The 22,342-nt window shown below is 44.1% G+C and overlaps 1 protein-coding gene across 1 annotated transcript; it reads left to right on the forward strand.

The window, feature by feature from the left end:
* Window positions 1–220: 220 nt before the first annotated feature.
* On the forward strand, window positions 221–20,890 carry LOC109879672 (proprotein convertase subtilisin/kexin type 6-like). The gene is made up of 5 exons (XM_031819913.1): window positions 221–364; window positions 4,771–4,871; window positions 7,024–7,127; window positions 7,979–8,096; window positions 20,385–20,890. Exons 2-5 carry the CDS (start codon window positions 4,834–4,836, stop codon window positions 20,575–20,577), a joined length of 453 nt encoding a protein of 150 aa, XP_031675773.1. The 5' UTR covers window positions 221–364; window positions 4,771–4,833; the 3' UTR covers window positions 20,578–20,890.
* The last annotated feature ends 1,452 nt before the right edge of the window (window positions 20,891–22,342 follow it).

A 22,342-nucleotide genomic window follows, 5' to 3' on the forward strand; every position in this document is an offset into this window, starting at 1 on the left:
TCTGTCCCTCTCTCCCTCTCAAACAGAAACCTAAAGGGTCTGGGCTCCATCTTAGTTCACATCTGTCCCCTCTCTCCCTCTCAAACAGGAACCTAAAGGGTCTGGACTCCATCGTAGTTCACAATCTGTCCCTCTCTCCCTCTCAAACATGGCCGGAAGGGTCTGGGATCCATCTTTGTTGGGCGTCGGGGAACGGCGGGTCGCCAGGGGCGACCCACTGTTCATGTGATGGCTACCCAACAGCATCTACACCATCTCCATCTCCAGCACCACAGAGAACGGCAACAAGCCCTGGTACCTGGAGGTCTGCTCCTCCACACTGGCCACCACCTACAGCAGCGGGGAGTTCTATGACAGGAAGATAGTAAGTGTGTGTGTGTGTTGTGGTGTGTGTGTGTGTGTGGTGTGTGTGTGTGTGTGTGTGTGTGTGTGTGGTGTGTGTGTGTGTGTGTGTGTGTGTGTGTGCGTGCGTGCGTGCGTGTGTGTGCGTGCATGCTTGTGTGTGAGGTGCAAGCCCTAGTACTTGGAGGTCTGCTCTTCGTGGCAAGTTTTACAGAAGGAAAATAGTTGAGTTTTGAGGGAGTGTTGATGTTTAAATCAAGTGTGCCTTTGTCTGCTTTGCCATGGAAGGAAGGCTGTTTAGTTGCAGGGTTACAAACCATAAAAGCCAAGGAACGCTAGTACACATTATTATGGCATCCTTCATTCTGTCAAATGTACATTTACATCTAAGCAGATTAACATTCAGACTGCTATGATACAGTCAGTGGCCAGACTCAAACACATGCACACACACTCTCACTCTCTTTCAGAAACATGCTATCATTCATTCTGGCATTCCTAAACACACACACACATGCACACGCACGCACACACACACACACACACACACACACACACACACACACACACACACACACACACACACACACACACACACACACACACACACCACACACTCACACTCACACTCACACTCACACACACACTCACAACACTATCCCCATATCATGTTTTTGATGTCCTCTGGGATAAGGGAATGGTGAAGCGTTGCCAAAGCACAGACATGCCACATCCATCAACTACACACTGTTTTCCCCCAACTACACAGAGATGGCCTCCCCTTACTGGAATTATGACAGCGTCAACAACTTGGACACATCTCAAATGTGCTGTTTGTGTTGCTCTTTTTAACAAATATCCACCATCCATTTTAATGAGGAAAGGTTGCTGCTGGACTAGGATAATATTTAGCCAGGCTTGTGCTTGACAGAGGAGAGGCATGCTGACCAAGTCACATACGTTGCATGGACTCAGTCTCTGTGCAATAATAGTGTTTAAGAAGAGTTTTAATGACTACTTCATCTCAGTATCACACACATACAATTATCTGTAAGGTCCCTCAGCTGAGAAGTGCATTTCAAACAGATTCAACCATAAAGACCAGGGAGGTTTTCTAATGCTTCACAAAGAAGGGTACTTATTGGTAGATAGGCTTTAAAAAAAGCAGACATTCAATATCCCTTTGAGCATTGTGAAGTTATTAATAACACATTGGATGGTATATCAATACACCCAGTCACAACAAAGACACAGGCGTCCTTCCTAACTCAGTTGCCTGAGAGGAAGGAAACCGCTCAGGGATTTCACCATGAGGCCATTGGTGACTTTAAAACAGTCACAGAGTTTAAATGGCTGGGATAAGAGAAAACTGAGGATCGATTAACAACATTGTAGTTACTCCACAATACTAAGCCTGTACAGAATAAAAAATATTCCAAAACATGCATCCTGTTTGGAATAAGGTACTAAAGTAAAACTGCCCAAAAATTGGCTAAGAAATTAACTTTATGTCCTGAATACTAAGTGTTATGTTTTGGGCAAATCCAGCACACATCACTGAGTACCACTCTTCATATTTTACAGCATGGTTGTGGCTGCATCATGTTATGGGTCTGCTTGTCATCACCAAGGACTATGGATTTTATAGGATACAAATAAACGGAATAGAGCTAGGCACAGGCAAAATCCTAGAGGAAAACCTTGTTCAGTATGCTTTCCAACAGACACTGGAGATTAATTAAGGACAATAACCTAAAACACAAGGCCAAATATACACTGGGGGTGCTTACCAAGATTAAAAAGGAAAGCAATTCCACAAATTCACTTTTAACAAGGCACACTTGTTAATTGAAATTAATTCCAGGTGACTACCTCATGAAGCTGGTTGAGAGAATACCAAGCGTGTGCAAAGCTGTCATCAAGGCAAAGGGTGGCTACTTTAAAAATCTCATATATAAAATATATTTTGATAAAATTGTAAAAATCACGAAAAACCTTTGAATGAGTAGTTGTGACCAAACTTTTGACTGGTACTGTATGTAAATGACATATTTCTGTATTTCATTTTCATTTGCAAAACAATTATTAGATATAAATACATTTTCTTTGCTGATGCAACCTGTTATTCCCATGCCGTCTCCCATCCAAGTACTAACCTGGCCCAAAATTTCTAAAAAACGTGTTTTCACTTTGTCATTATGGGGTATTGTTTGTAGATGGGTAAGGGAAAAGAATGATTAAATACATTTTGAATTCAGGCTGTAAAACAACAAAATGTGGAATTAGTCAAGGGGTATGAATACTTTCTGAAGGCCCTGTAAGTAGTTCATTGAATTTTCATAAAATTCAAATGTTTTGCTGGCTTACAGGTAGAGATAAAACAGATAGTGAGTATTTTGTGGGTGGAAACTTGGACAAAAGATAGATAGGTCTGTGTTTAGAGATGCTATATTGATGGATGCTAGTTCAATTAAATGTCAGGGTTGTGTTCACTACATTCCACAAATCTGAAAGTAGTGGATTGGTGGAGGCATAGGCTAGAGCTTTTATTTCTATTTATTTTAGTTTACAGCACCAGGTATTCCAGGCTGTCTCCCATCCAAGTACTAACCATGCCCGACTCTGCGAAGCTACTGAGATCAGAAAATATCAGGCGTGTTCAGGGTGGTTTGGCCTCAAGTGTAATTTAAAACATAATAATTATCCCCGAATTACGACCTTGGCTCATCGCTACTCGGGAGAGACCAGTACAACTCCCGTATGGGCTCGGGAGAGACCAGTACAACTCCCGTATGGGCTCGGGAGAGACCAGTACAACTCCCGTATGGGCTCGGGAGAGACCAGTACAACTCCCGTATGGGCTCGGGAGAGACCAGTACAACTCCCGTATGGGCTCAGGAGAGACCAGTACAACTCCCGTATGGGCTCGGGAGAGACCAGTACAACTCCCGTATGGGCTCGGGAGAGACCAGTACAACTCCCGTATGGGCTCGGGAGAGACCAGTACAACTCCCGTATGGGCTCGGAGAGACCAGTACAACTCGCGTATGGGCTCGGGAGAGACCAGTACAACTCGCGTATGGGCTCGGGAGAGACCAGTCCAACTCGCGTATGGGCTCGGGAGAGACCAGTACAACTCCCGTATGGGCTCGGGAGAGACCAGTCCAACTCCCGTATGGGAGTTAGCAGATCCCCCAGCATTCAGAGATCCCTCGCTTACAATTCTTTAAAATTACAAACTTATAAATGTGTTTACTTAACTTGAAAGCAGTCCAGGGACAAGGAGACGTAAATCCACACTTAGGTTTGGTATACATAGCCATTACCACTAACTGCTAACATAAGCATTTTCTAACAAACCTACAACAGTCAATGTATCCCAAAGTAGAAGTATCCTTCAAAAAGCGCGGCATGACGTGGTAAAAACAAATCTGGTCCAAATCATCTCAAACTGTAGCAGGGGCATAGGTGAACACAACAAGTGTGTCTAGCTGTTTCTCATTGACTGCTTCCAAGGTAAAGAAAGTAAATGTAATATGCAATTTTGTAATTTGGGTGAACTATCCCTTTAAGGCCCTGGTGTGATAACTCTGGGTGGGGCTCTGACCTCCTGGGCTCAGGGGACATATTTGTCAAGATGCTTGATACAGCCCTCTGGGGCTGTGGATCCTGTACCTCTCGCTGCCCCCTCCCCTGCCTATGGTCTAGACCAACACTGTGGGTGTCCTGGTTAGTTTTTACAGGGACCAAATTGAGAATAATATTTACTGAGTTGAGCAGAAGCTGAACCTGTGGCCCAAGCCCAGTACACATGGTGGGGCAGTGGTGGTATTTGGTATTTATTAGTATCCCCATTAGCCGCTGCAAAAGCAGCTACTCTTCCTGGTGGTGGGTGGCAGGGTTTACGGCGAGGTTCTGCCCTTCTCCTCTCACCCATCTGTCATGTACTTTAACAAGCCTGGGCTATGTGTTCCCTGCTCCGGCATCCAGTTAACAGTCAATTGGTCTTTCCTCGCCAAGAGTCCCAAATAGCCTCCACTCATTGCTGTCTCCTTGCCGTCATTACTATTGATTTGTGAGAATGTTGTATGTGAGTGAGAGTGTAGTGGCAAAGGGAACAAGAAAAGGAAGCTGCATAAGAGTATTAGGACATAACCCAAGATGCCAAAAAACAAGTTCCTGTACTTAGTCATTATTATGTCATCACTACTGTAAATAACTGTAAATATTACTGTAAATAGAATGTATGTTGTATTGATATAGTTTGTGTGTCTCGACAGGCAACTGATTGTACAGTGCATTGTGTGGTTTAGGGAACACATTTCTGAGTGTCAGTCTTTGTGGCAGCCATTCTAACAAGAAGAAATGAATGTAAAGAAAGATGATGAGTGAATAAGATGTAATCTCTGTCGTTTTCCCTTCTGTCAGGTGACCACAGACCTGCGGCAGCGATGTACTGATGGCCACACTGGTACCTCTGTGTCGGCTCCCATGGTGGCTGGGGTCATCGCTCTCACTCTGGAGGCCAAGTCAGTACCCCTCTCTCTCTACCCTATCCCTTCATCCCTCTCTCTCTCTACCCTATCCCTCCATCGCTCTCTCTTTCTACACTATCCCTCCATCCCTCTCTCTCTACACTATCCCTCCATCCCTCTCTCTCTCTAGACTATCCCTCCATCCCTCTCTCTCTCTAGACTATCCCTCCATCCCTCTCTCTCTCTACACTATCCCTCCATCCCTCTCTCTCTCTAGACTATCCCTCCATCCCTCTCTCTCTCTAGACTATCCCTCCATCCCTCTCTCTCTCTACACTATCCCTCCATCCCTCTCTCTAGACTATCCCTCCATCCCTCTCTCTCTCTACACTATCCCTCCATCCCTCTCTCTCTCTACACTATCCCTCCATCCCTTTCTCTCTCTACCCTATTCTCCCATCCCTCTCTCTCTCTCTCTTTCTACCCTATCCCCCATGCCTCTCTCTCTACCCTATCCCCCCTCTCTCTCTCTACACAATCCCTCCATCCCTCTCTCTCTTTAACCTATTCCCCCATGCCTCTCTCTCTCTACCCTATCCCCCCATGTCTCTCTCTCTCTACCATATCCATCCATCCCTCTCTCTCTCTACCCTATCCCTCCATCCCTCTCTCTACCATATCCCTCCATCCCTCTGTCTCTCTACCCTATCCCCATCCCTCTCTCTCTCTACCCTATCCCCCCATCCCTCTCTCTCTCTACCCTATCCCTCCATCCTTCTTTCTCTCTCTACCCTATCCCTCCATCCCTCTCTCTCGCTACACTATCCCTCTCTCTCTCTACCCTATCCCCCATCCCTCTCTCTCTACCCTATCCCTCCATCCCTCTTTCTCTCTCTACCCTATCCCTCCAGCCCTCTCTCTCTCTACCCTATCCCTCCAGCCCTCTCTCTCTCTACCCTATCCCTCCAGCCCTCTCTCTCTCTACCCTATCCCTCCATCCCTCTCTCTCTCTACCCAATCCCTCCATCCCTCTCTCTCTCTACACTATCCCTCCATCCCTCCTTCTCTCTCTACCCTATCCCTCCATCTCTCTTTCTCTCTCTATCCTATCCCTCCATCCCTCTCTCTCTACCCTATCCCTCCATCTCTCTCTCTACCCTATCCCTCCATCCCTCTTTCTCTCTCTACCCTATCCCTCCATCCCTCTTTCTCTCTCTACCCTATCCCTCCATCCCTCTTTTCTTGTTTCTGTCTACCATCTGTCCGTCCGTCCGTCTGTCTGATTAGACCTTTCAGTGACATCTGTCCTGTCAAGGAGGTCTTATCTTGACATTGCACAGACTCTGGAGTCTCAACATCGTGGCGTTTTTCTCATAACTGGTTCATTACTGTGGAAGGACATCCCTTTTCAGGGTCCACATTCTTTTAGGAGAACGGTTCATGGGATGTTTTGGCACGCACGCCAAATGCACGCATCACACACATACATTTGAGCTGAGGAACTCAGGTAGTAGCAGGGGTGATTTGTGTTCACACCTTCAGTAGCTCTGCACCTGTGGATCAGGGACTATTAGACTATTCCCACGTCTGTAGATAACAGAGAATAATTGAAGATAATAATAGATGGAATACTAACTAGATGTGTTAATGGTGTTCTATCTTACTGCTGTTACTGGGTCATGTAGCTCATAGTTGTTTCCTAGACAGTGGGAGGAGCCCCGGATATACACTATGTGCGTAATACTCAATTATAAAGTGGTTGGAGCCCTGAATGCTGACAGGCTGACAGCCGTGGTAGATCACGGGTTTGACAATACATGCATTTTTACTGCTCTAATTACGTGCTTAATACACAATTAGACAATGATACACAATGATACGACTGCAGAATGGGGTACATTTCATTTGATCGCTCTACATCAGATTTTAATGAGCGAATTGATCTTCTAAATGATTTAAATGAAGTAAAACGTCAAACTATTTGTGAGTGACTTGTGCAAATACATTTGACTTATTTCTATAGTTTTCTACTTTTGGCCATACTGTATAAGGAAAACAATATGGGTAAACAGCTGTCATTTCTTACTGCCTTCTTTGTGATTTTCTTAAGACCCGGGCACAAACCACAAGCTAAGTCATGAAAACTGGATGTATTGGGTCGTGTTCATCAGGGCACGCTGCAACACATTTATTTATGTTGTTCCAGCCCATTGGTCAGCTGGAGAGATATCCAGCACCTGCTGGTCAAGACATCCAGGCCTGTCCACCTGAAGGCCAACGACTGGAAGACCAACGCAGCCGGACACAGAGGTAGCTACAGTACAATGGACTCCTCCTGTACCAGTGGAGGCTGGTGGAGGGAGAGATGGGGAGGACAGGCATTTTTCCTCCACCAGCCTCCGCTGTCTTATACTGTATGGCAGTGTTCGTTAACTTGGTCCTTCAGAGATCCCCCAGCATTCAGAGATCCCCCCCCCAGCATTCAGAGATCCCCCAGTATTCAGAGATCCCCCAGTATTCAGAGATCCCCAGTATTCAGAGATCCCCCAGCATTCAGAGATCCTGCAGTATTCAGAGATCCCCCAGCATTCAGAGACCCACCAGTATTCAGAGATCCCCCAGTATTCAGAGATCCCTCAGCATTCAGAGATCCCCCAGCATTCAGAGATCCCCCAGCATTCAGAGAACCCTCAGCATTCAGACATCCCCCAGTATTCAGAGATCCCTCAGCCATTGCACATATTTGTTCTGTTCCAGCACTTGTGTTGGTTTATGATTTCTACGTAATTGCTCTCCTTTGACTCACAAGGCACACTGTAGAGCTGAGTGGGTGTGTGTATGTACGTGTGAGTGTGTGTGTTTGATTAGGGCTGGTACCTCTCATCACTTCACCTGGAGAGGAAGGTGTAACATTTGAACTGTTTGGTATAAATCCATCATCAGCTGTGTAGTAGTTACACCAGTTCAGGATATGCTTCCTCCCTGCCCTCCCACGGAATTAAAGAAAGGAAAACAGAAAGATGGAATGTAATCATTTAGGGCAGCTTTCTCTTTAGAAGCTTCACTCATCCATTTAGACACAGGTCTAACTCCTTCTCATCTCTCTCTCCCTCTCTCTCTCTCCCTCTCTCTCTCTCGCTCCACCCCTCCCTCTCTCTCAGTGAGTCACCTGTATGGCTTTGGGCTGGTGGATGCGGAGGGTATGGTGGTGGAGGCTAAGAAGTGGAGGAGTGTTCCTACCCAGCACACCTGTACTAGGATGTCTGAACGACGTACCAGGTGAGGAAGCAGCGCCCTACCAGTTATGTGGTTCCCTTTGTGCCAAGACAACCTGTAACATTCGGAAAACATTTTAAAAAATGTTCAAATACCCATTCAGGAGGGTTGTGGTATATTTGGTGAAGGATTCAGAATGTTTCAGATAGAACTCTTAATGGATAGAGCTCAAACAAGTCCTTGTTCTACTGGATACACACACACACACACACACACACACACACACACACACACACACACACACACACACACACACACACACACACACACACACACACACACACACACACACACACACACACACACACACATTCAGACACACATTCAGACACACACACACACACACATTCAGACACACATTCAGACACACACACACACACATACACAATCAGAAACACACACACACACACACACATTCAGACACACATTCAGACACACACACACACACACATACACATTCAGACACACATTCAGACACACACACACACATACACATTCAGAAACACACACACACATACACACGCACATACAAACATACATACAAACATACATACACACACATACACACATACACACACACGTCCTCCTCCCTCACATACCACTAGTGTTATATTCTAGCTGTTATAAACTGTAATATGTGAAAACAGGGATCTGATGATTATAATGCTTTGTAATTAAATCTGTTTATTTTCATCAGGAGGATATGGTCAGTAATTGGGGGATGTCTATGCATGATGAGCTCATAGCAGGCTGTTGAATATGCGTAGCGTCTAGGTGTTTATGAAGCACATAGAGGCACTGACTATTATTATTATTATATATTATAAGATAATAAAAACAGAGTTGTTTATCGCCGGATGAACTTGTCTACACCTTGTCTACAACTTGTGTGTGTGTGTGTGTGTGTGTGTGTGCGTGTGTGTGTTTGTTTTTGTTTGTGTGAGTGCACTACTTTTGAGCCCTATTCCCTATATAGTGCATTATGTTTCATCCCTACAAAGTACATTACATTTAATCCTTATTCTCTATATAGTGCACTACGTTTGAGCCCTGTTCCCTATAGGAGATAAAACTGGATCCATCTAGGGTCAGTGACTGCCTGGCTGCCATCCACTTGACTTGAGAGAAACAAAATGGCTGTTGTTTGTTTATGTAACGATGTGAAGATGTCATTCCATTCCAAAAAAGCAAGAGAATAAGAAGTGAAAACTGTCTCAGAAGAAAACACCCACTCAGAAGTTAGTTGTGGACACATAGGGAGCCACTTTGCATTTAAAGGGGCAATCAGCAGTTGCTACATCCATTTTTGGACTGATATGTACCCATTGATTCTTGAAAAATATAACATAAAATATAGCATATAACATATGCCTCATGAGCTTAGATCAACTGTTGTACCCCATCAGAACCCAAAATATAAGCTTGTTTTACTCCAATGTTTGTCAACAATGTAAATGTAAACAAACACTATATAGCCTTAAAACATGGTTAAAACTATAATGTGGATATCATGGATGGTCAGTCCTTGCATCCATAGCACTGTTTATGATTTTAATTCATTACATCTCTCCAGCCCCATCCCTCAGCTTTTTTAACAGAAAAATAGTTAGTTTCTACTGCTGATTGCCCCTTTAATGGTTCATTTCAAAGACCACTGGTTTTTACACTGCCAAAAACGCTCAAAAAGAGGGGAAATATCAAACGCTGTGAGCTTCTTTCCATTCCCTTATCATAGGATTGACTCCTACTCTGCCAAGTTTGACAATGGACCGAGCTGAGTCGTGTTAGCTATCATCACCATGGTGCTGTTGTGCCTGGCACAAACTTGGGGACACTTTTTACGGGTGCACAGGGGAGCTGCTGGGCTATGTGTGTCACTATGTTCTGGTACTGCAGCTGTGGCACTAGTGTTCCATTTGAACAGAGAATAGTTTCTCATCATTCCTAGACGTTGCTCCTGAGATGCACAGGGATCAGAGTGGAGGATGGCTTGTGTGTGTGTGTGTGTGTGTGTGTGTGTGTGTGTGTGTGTGTGTGTGTGTGTGTGTGTGTGTGTGTGTGTGTGTGTGTGTCTGTGTGTGTTTGTCCATGGGCCAGAACCTCTCAACTTATTCCTGCCACACAAAACCCATACAGATCCCTGGTTGGTTGCGTGTGGGTGAGAACAGCAAATGTGTAAAGCAAGAACTACAGGACAGTAACTCCTGTAGCTACACAAAATGGTGATCCTGTGTATTTGCAGAGCAAAAATATGCAGACGTGTTATTTTAACCAGTTTAATGGAACTAAATGTACACTACAATTCAGAAGTTTGGGGTCACTTAGAAATGTCCTTTTTGTCCATTTTTTGTCCATTAAAATAACATCAAATTGATCAGTAATACAGTGTAGACATTGTTAATGTTGTAAATGACTATTGTAGCTGGAAACAGCAGATTTTTAAAACTGAATATTTACATAGGTGTACAGAGGCCCATTATCAGCAACCATCACTCCTGTGTTCCAATGGCACATTGTGTTAGCTAATCCAAGTTTATCATTTTAAAAGGCTAATCATTAGAAAACCTTTTTGCAATTATGTTAGCACAGCAATAAAACTGGCCTTCTTTAGACGAGTTGAGTATCTGGAGCATCAGCACTTGTGGGTTCGATTAAGGGCTCAAAATGTCCAGAAACAAATCAACTTTCTTCTGAAACTCATCAGTCTATTCTTGTTCTGAGAAATGAAGGCTACTCCATGCGAGAAACTGTCAAGAAACTGAAGATCTCATACAACACTGTGTACTACTCCCTTCACAGAACAGCTCAAACTTGCTCTAACCAGAATAGAAAGAGGAGTGGGAGGCCCCGGTGCACAACTGAGCAAGAGGACAAGTACATTAGAGTGTCTAGTTTTAGAAACAGACGCCTCACACGTCCTCAACTGGCAGCTTCATTAAATAGTACCCGCAAAACACCAGTCTCAACGTCAACAGTGAAGAGGCGACTCAGGGATGCTGGCCTTCTAGGCAGAGTTCCTCTGTCCAGTCTCAATGTCAACAGTGAAGAGGGACCCCGGGATGCTGGCCTTCTAGGCAGAGTTCCTCTGTCCAGTCTCAACGTCAACAGTGAAGAGGCGACTCCGGGATGCTGGCCTTCTAGGCAGAGTTCCTCTGTCCAGTCTCAACGTCAACAGTGAAGAGGCGACTCCGGGATGCTGGCCTTCTAGGCAGAGTTCCTCTGTCCAGTCTCAACGTCAACAGTGAATAGGCGACTCCGGGATGCTGGCCTTCTAGGCAGAGTTCCTCTGTGTTCTTTTGCCCATTTCAATCTTTTCTTTTTATTGGTCAGTCTGAGATATGGCTTTTTCTTTGCAACTCTGCCTAGAAGGCCAGCATCCCGGAGTCCCTCTTCACTGGAATGTAAAGAAATTATCAGTGCTTTCTCGCTGGTCACACACTGGTTGAATCAATGTTTTTTCCGCATCATTTCAATGGAATTACGTTGAACCAATGTGGAATAGACGTTGAATTGACCTCTGTGCCCAGTGCGATGTGCTTTTATGGTCTGTCCTACACTCTTAGAAAAAAAGGTTCCAAAATGGTGCTTTGGCTGTTCCCATATGAGAACCCTTTTTGGTTTCTGGTAGAACCCTTTTTGGTTTCAGGTAGAACCCTTTTGGGTTTCATGTAGAAAGGGTTCTATCTGGAACCCAAAAGTGTTCTACCCGGAACCAAAAATGGTTCTTCAAAGGGTTCTCCTATGGGGACAGCCGAAGAACCCTTTTAGGTTCCAGGTAGCACTTTTTTTCTACGAGTGTAGGAAGTCAGTTAGCCAATGATATGTGACAATAATTCAATTTCATATTGTCTGCTTTCTATTCACTCTGTCACTGCCTGGGTACTTCCCTTAGTAACACAACTCTCCTCTAACACCCCATGCAGTCTATAATACAGTCTACATTTGTCTAATACAGTCGTTTCAGAAAAGGGTGGCTTTTAGGGTAGCAGTATGTTTCACATGTCTGGTTGTCTTTGATTTGTGAGTGGCCCCAGGCTTGCATAACAGTGATACTGCTTCTGACTCAGTCCTTCACAGAAAAACAGGAAGGAAAGAGAAAACATTGCTTTGATTCGAGGAAACCATTTTTTTTTTAAACATTCACCACTTTGCAACGGAGACACATTGAATAGGTTCAGAGCTTACTTTTTTCTCAAGGATGTTCAAGGCAATCTTCTTGTTTAGAAAATCATTTTTGAAAGGCTTTAATATATTATCTTCACATTTCAATAGAAGCTTTCACAGAAAGTTATTCTTAAATTGAAATGCAATACTTGAGATGCTTTTTCTACCTCTTTCTGGGAAATAGGCTTCTTTCTTTCTGGCATTGTGCATCTTTCGCAATGAATATGAGAGAACCAATCTCAATGAGAGAACCAATCTCATACTGTGGCTCTTAGCCAATAAAAACAGTCCTCAATCAGCTCTAAGAGGTTAGAGGTCAGCTGGGTTTTAATTGAGATGGGGAATAAGATGGAATATTAAAGTGGACAATAATATCCACCACTGCCCTATCCCAAATCAACCCCTACTCCCCCCTCTCTTAAGGCGTCCGCATGCATTACACCTGAAAGAGTTCGGAACAGTTAGTGCATATATTATGACAACATTTTGTGACGTCTTTGTCTGTTTTGGTCTTCGGGCTAAGGTCTTCGGCTGTTCGTGTGCACTACATTTTTTCTCGAAGCAAGTCGAAGTTGGTAGCCGAAGTCTACACCCCTTCGACGGTGATTGGTCAATAGTAGGGATTCTTCAACGTGAGACAAATCGTTTTCATGCTAACATCTTAGTTAGATGTTGCGCAACTAAGATTTCTTTGGCAAAATTTATGACAGATTTCTTGAATTATCTTGGAATAATTCGGACTATTTTGAAGTGGACAAACCATACTATTACTAGTACTTGTTTTTCAAGTGAAGGTGTTTCACAGGAGTATGGGAGCACTGTCCTGTATGTTTTAACTCCAACCCTGTTCCTGGAGAGTTACTGTCCTGTAGGTTTTAACTCCGACCCTGTTCCTGGAGAGTTACCATCCTGTATGTTTTAACTCCAACCCTGTTCCTGGAGAGTTACCATCCTGTATGTTTTAACTCCAACCCTGTTCCTGGAGAGTTACTGTCCTGTAGGTTTTAACTCCAACCCTGTTCCTGGAGAGTTACCATCCTATATGTTTTAACTCCAACCCTGTTCCTGGAGAGTTACTGTCCTGTAGGTTTTAACTCCAACCCTGTTCCTGGAGAGTTACCATCCTGTATGTTTTAACTCCAACCCTGTTCCTGGAGAGTTACTGTCCTGTAGGTTTTAACTCCAACCCTGTTCCTGGAGAGTTACCATCCTGTATGTTTTAACTCCAACCCTGTTCCTGGAGAGTTACTGTCCTGTAGGTTTTAACTCCGACCCTGTTCCTGGAGAGTTACCGTCCTGTAGGTTTTAACTCCGACCCTGTTCCTGGAGAGTTACCATCCTGTATGTTTTAACTCCAACCCTGTTCCTGGAGAGTTACCATCCTGTATGTTTTAACTCCAACCCTGTTCCTGGAGAGTTACTGTCCTGTAGGTTTTAACTCCGACCCTGTTCCTGGAGAGTTACTGTCCTGTAGGTTTTAACTCCAACCCTGTTCCTGGAGAGTTACCATCCTGTATGTTTTAACTCCAACCCTGTTCCTGGAGAGTTACTGTCCTGTAGGTTTTAACTCCAACCCTGTTCCTGGAGAGTTACCATCCTGTATGTTTTAACTCCAACCCTGTTCCTGGAGAGTTACTGTCCTGTAGGTTTTAACTCCGACCCTGTTCCTGGAGAGTTACCATCCTGTATGTTTTAACTCCAACCCTGTTCCTGGGGAGTTACTGTCCTGTAGGTTTTAACTCCAACCCTGTTCCTGGAGAGTTACTGTCCTGTAGGTTTTAACTCCAACCCTGTTCCTGGAGAGTTACCATCCTGTATGTTTTAACTCCGACCCTGTTCCTGGAGAGTTACCATCCTGTATGTTTTACCTCCAACCCTGTTCCTGGAGAGTTATTGTCCTGTATGTTTTAACTCCAACCCTGTTCCTGGAGAGTTACCATCCTGTATATTTTAACTCCAACCCTGTTCCTGGAGAGTTACTGTCCTGTAGGTTTTAACGCCGACCCTGTTCCTGGAGAGTTACCATCCTGTATGTTTTAACTCCAACCCTGTTCCTGGAGAGTTACCATCCTGTATGTTTTAACTCCAACCCTGTTCCTGGAGAGTTACTGTCCTGTAGGTTTTAACGCCGACCCTGTTCCTGGAGAGTTACCATCCTGTATGTTTTAACTCCAACCCTGTTCCTGGAGAGTTACTGTCCTGTATGTTTTAACTCCGACCCTGTTCCTGGAGAGTTACCATCCTGTATGTTTTAACTCCAACCCTGTTCCTGGAGAGTTACTGTCCTGTAGGTTTTAACTCCAACCCTGTTCCTGGAGAGTTACCATCCTGTATGTTATAACTCCAACCCTGTTCCTGTAGAGTTACTGTCCTGTAGGTTTTAACTCCGACCCTGTTCCTGTAGAGTTACTGTCCTGTAGGTTTTAACTCCAACCCTGTTCCTGGAGATAACAAGATATCCTCAGGTCACCCCTAACAAAGGTCTCTGAACACTTCCCTCTCTAAAAAACATCTCACTCAATATGAACAGGGTATTCTGTGCACGTGTGTGTGTCAGTCTGCTAAACCAAAATCAACTTAGATCTTCCATGATTTACTGTACTACCACCCTGCCTGCCTGTCAGCGGTCCAAATGTCATCACCTCATATGACTCCCTTGGATAGGATCAGGAGCCTCCTGATAATAGAAGTCAAATGTCTAGTGAGGAATAAGGATTTGATTATGTACAGTAGCACATCCATCAAAGACTGTGTTCCTGCCACAGATTCTTAACACAGGGTGCTTCCCAAATGGCAGCCTATTCACTAGATAGTGCACTACATTTGACCTATTTGGGATGTAGCCACAGTCACGTATAGCAGCACTGGAGGGCATTGTGGACTGTTGGCAACGTGACACTGCTTTTATTATTGATTGGTGACAATCTGTCCGTCAGTGTGACATGTCACACTCTGTCACACACACATGCATGCAAACACACACTCGCTGTCTCTCTCTTCTTCTCTCTCTCGCTCTCTCTCTCGCTCTCTCTTGCTCTCTCTTGCTCTCTCTCACACACACACACAGACTCCCTCTCACTTACTCACCCACACACGTGCATGCACGCACGCACACACACTCACACACATACACACACACAGGCCTGTTGGTCTTCAGTTGGATTTTCATTAGCCTGGAGGCTGAGCCAATTGATTGCCTATGCTGATCCACCTCCGTCCAATAGAGTAGTGGAAAATATCCTGTCAGGTTTCATGAGAGAGATGACTATATCTCTGCTGTGTGTGTGTGTGTGTGTGTGTGTGCGTGTGCAAATGCGTGTGTCTGTGTCGTCTGTGCCTGTGCCTTTGTCTGTGCGTGCCTGTGTGTGCGTGCGTGCCTGTGTGTGCGTGTGTGCGTGCCTGTGTGTGCGTGTGTGCGTGCCTGTGTGTGTCTGTGTGTGCGTGTGTGTGCCTGTGTGTGTCTGTGTGTGCGTGTGTGTGTGCCTGTGTGTGCCTGTGTGTGTGCCTGTGTGTGCCTGTGTGTGTGCCTGTGTGTGCCTGTGTGTGTGTGCCTGCGTGTGCCTGCGTGTGCCTGTGTGTGCCTGTGTGTGCCTGTGTGTGTGTGCCTGTGTGTGTGTGCCTGTGTGTGCCTGTGTGTGCCTGTGTGCATCTGGATGGGGGGGATTACACATTTTGGATGGGGACATAGTTCTGTCATCCAAATCAGTGTTATTGACTTGCCATCTGTGGGTCATAAACAAAGCAACTGTGATTCAATGTCTTTAAACTGATGTGTTCGTAGATCAGTGGAAATATAACTGTTATTATGTGTTGCCTATGAAAACACATGAATACGCCTTTGGCATTTTGTTGCAGAAATGTTTCTGCTAGTAACTTGCTTTGAACATTGCTCATCCATATATTTATATATTCTTATTCCTTCCTATTACTTGTTAGATATTGCTGCACTGTCGGAGACTAAAAACACAAGCATTTCACTACACTCGATATAACATCTGCTAACCATGTGTATGTGACCAATACATTTGATTTGATTTGATGATGTGCCCACCAGAGGCTGTGAGAGAAGATCAGTGGGGAAAAAGAGAAAACCTGAACATGCATTTACAGCTGTATAATGCTCACTGTAAGGGGGTCACCATGAATTTGACATCTTTATAATGCTCACTGTAAGGGGGTTACCATGAATTTGACAGCTTTATAATGCTCACTGTAAGGGGGTTACCATGAATTTGACAGCTTTATAATGCTCACTGAAAGGGGGTTACCATGAATTTGACAGCTTTATAATGCTCACTGAAAGGGGGTCACCATGAATTTGACAGCTTTATAATGCTCACTGTAAGGGGGTTACCATGAATTTGACAGCTTTATAATGCTCACTGAAAGGGGGTTACCATGAATTTGACAGCTTTATAATGCTCACTGTAAGGGGGTTACCATGAATTTGACAGCTTTATAATGCTCACTGTAAGGGGGTTACCATGAATTTGACAGCTTTATAATGCTCACTGTAAGGGGGTCACCATGAATTTGACAGCTTTATAATGCTCACTGTAAGGGGGTTACCATGAATTTGACAGCTTTATAATGCTCACTGTAAGGGGGTCATCATGAATTTGACAGTAGCTTACAAGCAGCTCGGTGGTCAGTAACATTCTGTATTTCATATTACAGTACACCTTCTATAATATGAATATGGTATCAAAGCAAGTACTGTGTAATGACACACAGTACAATACTGTAACATTTACTTTATTATGCTGTAAAATAAAGTCAATGTTACTGTAATCGGAATGAATGAATGAATACATGAATGAATACATGAAATGAGGGGATGGGTTTGTATTTCACAGTATTTTACTGTGGGATTAGTGCAAGCAGTTTGGCTGCTAAGTGTTTCCACATTACAGCAAACAGTGTCAATGAATATGTTGTGTTTTATATCACTTGTACTTCTAGAGGCCTTAACAAATACTTCCAAACTGGCAGCGACTGCAGGGCAAACAGACCAAAAGGACATGGCAAAATGAACCATTTAAGGTATAAGACTTTCTGCCAGTCCAATCTGTTCCCTAGAAATGTTTCATTGATGGGGCACTTTAACCACATAGGAGTAAAATTGGTACAGCATTTTCGCTCATGGGTGCAACAAATATAGCCTCTTACGAGGTATGCTTCACAAAATGTTAATGAGACAGAAATAACAATACTGTGCACCCACTAGTGGACAAAATGGGTTTTGGCACTCAAAATATACAGTACGGTACTGTATTCTGTGGGGTAGAATTACAATACCATTTGAAAAACAGAACCAACTTTGGGAAACTTTGATTTACAGTATGGTGCAGTAAAATGTTTCAGAGTTTTTTACTGTTGATAATGTCTCAAATGACCTAATAAATTACAGTTCTCCGTCACAGTGCTCTATGTACTGTCATGACGTTGCCCTCTTTGGGTACAGCGAGCACCATCCCCCTCTCTCTGCTCCTACAACCAGGCTGCTGTGGTCAGTGAGGTCGTAATTCCTAGGGAAGACCCTGCCTCATGGCCACACAGTATAGAGACAGAGTGAAGTTTCATCATGTTTTCCACCTCACAGAACTTAAGGTGTGAACAACATTTATGTTCCGGAGAAGGTATAAAAGATTGGTGAAGAATTCAGCTACGAACTGGTCCGTTTGTTACATTTTGGTGAAGCTCATGGGAGACGGTGCGGCCACATTACCATAACGCTGTTTATATAATAGCCTCAGATATGAGGTTTTACATCTAATTGTTGTATAAGATGAATGAGTGAGGATGATACTGTTTGTAAAATTGTGTAATGTGATTTTGGACTGTTTAATGAAGGAAACTCCAAGTTGAACTAAATCAGAGGACCGCCCATGAGTCCAGTTGTCAGCGCCGTGTGTATAGGTGGCAGGGAAGTCAAAATGGAGTGTAAACGGAGTCTTTTAATAAATGTCCACGGAACAATGCTCCATAACACTAAAAGTACAGACATGAACAAACATGGGTACGAGGACCCGTCGCGCACCAACACAACAAATAAACAACACTGACAAATAAAACAATCTCTGACAAAGACATGAGGGAAAACAGAGGGTTAAATACACAACAGGTAATGAATGGGATTGAAAACAGGTGTGTGGGAAGACAAGACAAAACCAATGGAAAATGAAAAATGGATCAATGATGGCTAGAAGACCAGTGACGTCGAACGCCGAGCACCTCCCGAACAAGGAGAGGCAACGACTTCGGCAGAAGTCGTGACACCAGTTAGGGTCGGGCATCCTGAGACAGGTCCTTTTCTGCAATTCCAAATATAAACCCCAACTTTAAGAGGTTCTCAACAGACCATGTTTTTCTCCATTACGAGAGGACAAAGGTTGCAGACCATTGCTGAATCTTTTAACCATACCACGTGGTTAAACTCTTAGACTATCGATACCGACAGAATAAGAACAAGTCTTTGATATGAATTACTAGTCTGCAGCTAGGAATTCAGTATCATTTTTATTTTATTTTACTAGGCAAGTCAGTTAAGAACAAATTCTTATTTACAATGACGGCCTAGGAACAGTGGGTTAACTGCCTGTTCAGGGGCAGAACGACAGATTTGTACCTTGTCAGCTCGGGGGTTTGAACTTGCAACCTTCCGGTTACTAGTCCAACGCTCTAACCACTAGGCTACCCTGCCGCCCCATCATTGAAAGCAAAGAATGACAACCGCCGTAACATCTATTCTACAGCAACATGTTTGAATGTCGCTCTGAACTATCCCCTCAAAATTAGATTTGAGTTGCTTACTAAGAAGAAAGTGAATGTTCTTGAGAGGCAGAGTTACAGTTTTGACTTAGATCTGCTTGAAAATCTAGGGCAAGACTTGAAAATGGTGGCAATGATCAACAACCAATTTGTCAGAGCTTGAAGAATTAAAAAAATAATCATGTGCAAATATTATACTATCCAGGTGTGCAAAGGTCTTAGAAACTTACCCAGAAAGTCTCACAGCTGTATTCGCTGTCGAAGGTGATTCTAACTGGGGTGTGAGTACTTACGTAAATGAGATATCTATGTGTTTCATTTTCAATAAATTTGCTAAAATAATAAAAACCATGTTTTCACTTTGTCATTAAGGGGTATTGTGTGGAGGGGTGAGAAGAAGAAAAAACATCATTTTAATTCAGGCTGTAACACACAAACACACAGTTCATTTGCTCACACACAAATAACCCATACACACATTCATACTGACTCTACACATGCACACACACTCTCATACAATCATCATATATGCTGCTGCTACTCTGTTTATCATATATCCTGACGCCTAGTCACCCTATCCCTATACATACAGTACTACCCCTACCACTCCAGTAAATATACAGGCTGTGTATAATATTACAGGCTGTGTCACAGCTGCCCGTAACCGGGAGACCCATGTAAATATGGTATTGGCACTGACCCTGGAACTGACATTGTATATAGCTGCTGCTCCTGGCACTGACCCTGGAACTGACATTGTATATAGCTGCTGATCCTGGCACTGACCCTGGAACTGACATTGTATATAGCTGCTGCTCCTGGCACTGACCCTGGAACTGACATTGTATATAGCTGCTGATCCTGGCACTGACCCTGGAACTGACATTGTATATAGCTGCTGCTCCTGGCACTGACCCTGGAACTGACATTGTATATAGCTGCTGATCCTGGCACTGACCCTGGAACTGACATTGTATATAGCTGCTGATCCTGGCACTGACCCTGGAACTGACATTGTATATAGCTGCTGATCCTGACACTTACCCTGGAACTGAAATTGTATATACAGTGGGGCAAAAAAGTATTTAGCCAGCCACCAATTGTGCAAGTTCTCCCTCTTAAAAAGATGAGAGAGGCCTGTAATTTTCATCATAGGCACACTTGAACTATGACAGACAAAATGAGAAAAAAAAATCCAGAAAATCACATTGTAGGATTTTTAACCAATGTCACTCCTCTATATTTTAACCAATGGCAGCAGACCTCTATATTTGTGTGTAAGAGACAGCAGCACTAACTGCTAGACTACCCAGCCCACACATACTAACTAGTTGACCTTGTTTCCCTTCCTGCCAGGTACATCCGTGCAGACCAGAGCCTGAACAACACCATCACAAGCACAGGGTGTACAGAGCAGGCGGAGCAGCATGTGAGCTACGTAGAACATGTGGTGGTCAAGGTACTGGTTGTCCATCCACGACGAGGAGATCTGGAGGTCAGCCTCATATCACCCTCAGGAACACGCTCACAGCTACTGGCCAAGAGGTGAGCGATACACACAGATACACACACACATGAACCTCGGTCTACCGCTCTGGAAAACAACTTCTTTACCATTAGACCAAGAGGAAATTCCTTCCTGGTGTGAGATTGACATTGGACTTACAGTTGTAGGCAGGGCTACTTTTTCACGACAGCGGGATTCCAAATCACATCTGCAATACACACACACATTCACGCACACACACACACACACACACACACACACACACACACACACACACACACACACACACACACACACACACACACACACACACACACACACACACACACACACACACACACACACACACACACACACACAGACACACACACACACACACACACACACACTCACAACACACACACACACACACACACACACACACCATATGGGGCCTGAATGATTATTATTATCATCTCTTCATGAATAGTAGAAGAACGAGTGTCTTGGAAAATAGATAGACCTTTCAGTTCATTTTATGTGTGGGGAAAGCACAAAGTGTGACATCAAATATTGTTGTGAGGAAGACACAAGTGAGGAAGACACAAGTGAGGAAGACACAAGCGGCACTCTACTTTTATTTTCCACAGAGTGCCATAATGATGTTAGTCAACTTCAAAACAGCTCCCTTTCTCCCTGCAGCCACAAACCACACACAACACACACACACACACACACACACACACACACACACACACACACCACACACACACACACACACACACACACACACACACACACACACAGCAGCCTCCCTGCAGCCACAGGCTCAGCTAGTCCTTTGTTTCCCTGTACTTGTTCTGACGTTGTTCTGACGTTGTTCTGACGTTGGCTCGGAACACTTTGACGATTACTTTCCTCAAGTGGCTTTTACTTTCAAGATCAGTTTTTAATTGACTCCTTCTTCCATCCTAATGCAGCGCTGAGCCTCTAGCGATCAAACACTCAGGGACTTTGTTCAATCAAGGCTGGTGTACAGGGGTGTATTCATTAGTGCAAATAGGAAAATGTTTGCATCGAAAATCAATCTTTGTTATTGGATTAGTTCAGGTAAGTCCTCCCGCTGTGAATACACCCCTGGTATGCAGAAGTTTTACTGACATGGTATGTAGTGTATATGTTGTGGCAAACAGCAACGTCCCTTGTGGGTCTCCCAGCCCGTAGGCATAGCTGCTGACCACTGCTCCAGTATATGGAACGCTCTCCAAAAGTCCTTCAAGTTGGTGCCTCTAGGGCAATTCAGGGCGGACGTTAGGGGGGCCTTTTTTACTGAACAATTTGTTTGTTTCATATGATACAGTATGTATGGTGTAATTGCTGTGTATTGATGTGTTCATGTAGGACTCATCTGCAAATGAGACCGTGATCTCAGCATGACTCACTTATGTATAAATCTGGAGACATCCAGATAATGTTTTTGATTGAACAGCATCCCCTTTTTGCCTCCCTCAATCCCCATATGGGTATTACATGATATATGAGTATGTTTTCCAACTAAGCCTGGATTGAGTGCTGCCCCCGTCTTTATAAAAGGTTACGATTGTATTGGGCATATTTTTTCTCACTTCAAGTGCTCTATAGAGGAGAGAGATATGTCACATATGTTAGGCTGTCCCATGTTTCATCTCTCTCTCTCACTCTCTTTCTCTCTTTCTCTCTTTCTCACTCTCTCTCTCTCTCTCTGTTTCTCACTCTCTCTCTCTCGCTCTCTCTCTCGCTCTCTCTCTCTCTCACTCGCTCTCTCTCTCTCGCGCTCTCTCTCTCGCTC

Source organism: Oncorhynchus kisutch, unplaced genomic scaffold (genome assembly GCF_002021735.2).
Source record: "Oncorhynchus kisutch isolate 150728-3 unplaced genomic scaffold, Okis_V2 scaffold2846, whole genome shotgun sequence".
Lineage (NCBI taxonomy): Eukaryota > Metazoa > Chordata > Actinopteri > Salmoniformes > Salmonidae > Oncorhynchus > Oncorhynchus kisutch.

What these genes read in the sequence shown, in the direction of transcription:
- LOC109879672 (XM_031819913.1), top strand. Translation starts at nt 4,834, where the DNA reads ATGGTGGCTGGGGTCATCGCTCTCACTCTGGAGGCCAA. An exon ending in GCTCTCACTCTGGAGGCCAA is followed by an intron (nt 4,872 to 7,023) that starts GTCAGTACCCCT and finishes ATGTTGTTCCAG; the next exon opens with CCCATTGGTCAGCTGGAGAG. An exon ending in ATGTCTGAACGACGTACCAG is followed by an intron (nt 8,097 to 20,384) that starts GTGAGGAAGCAG and finishes CCTTCCTGCCAG; the next exon opens with GTACATCCGTGCAGACCAGA.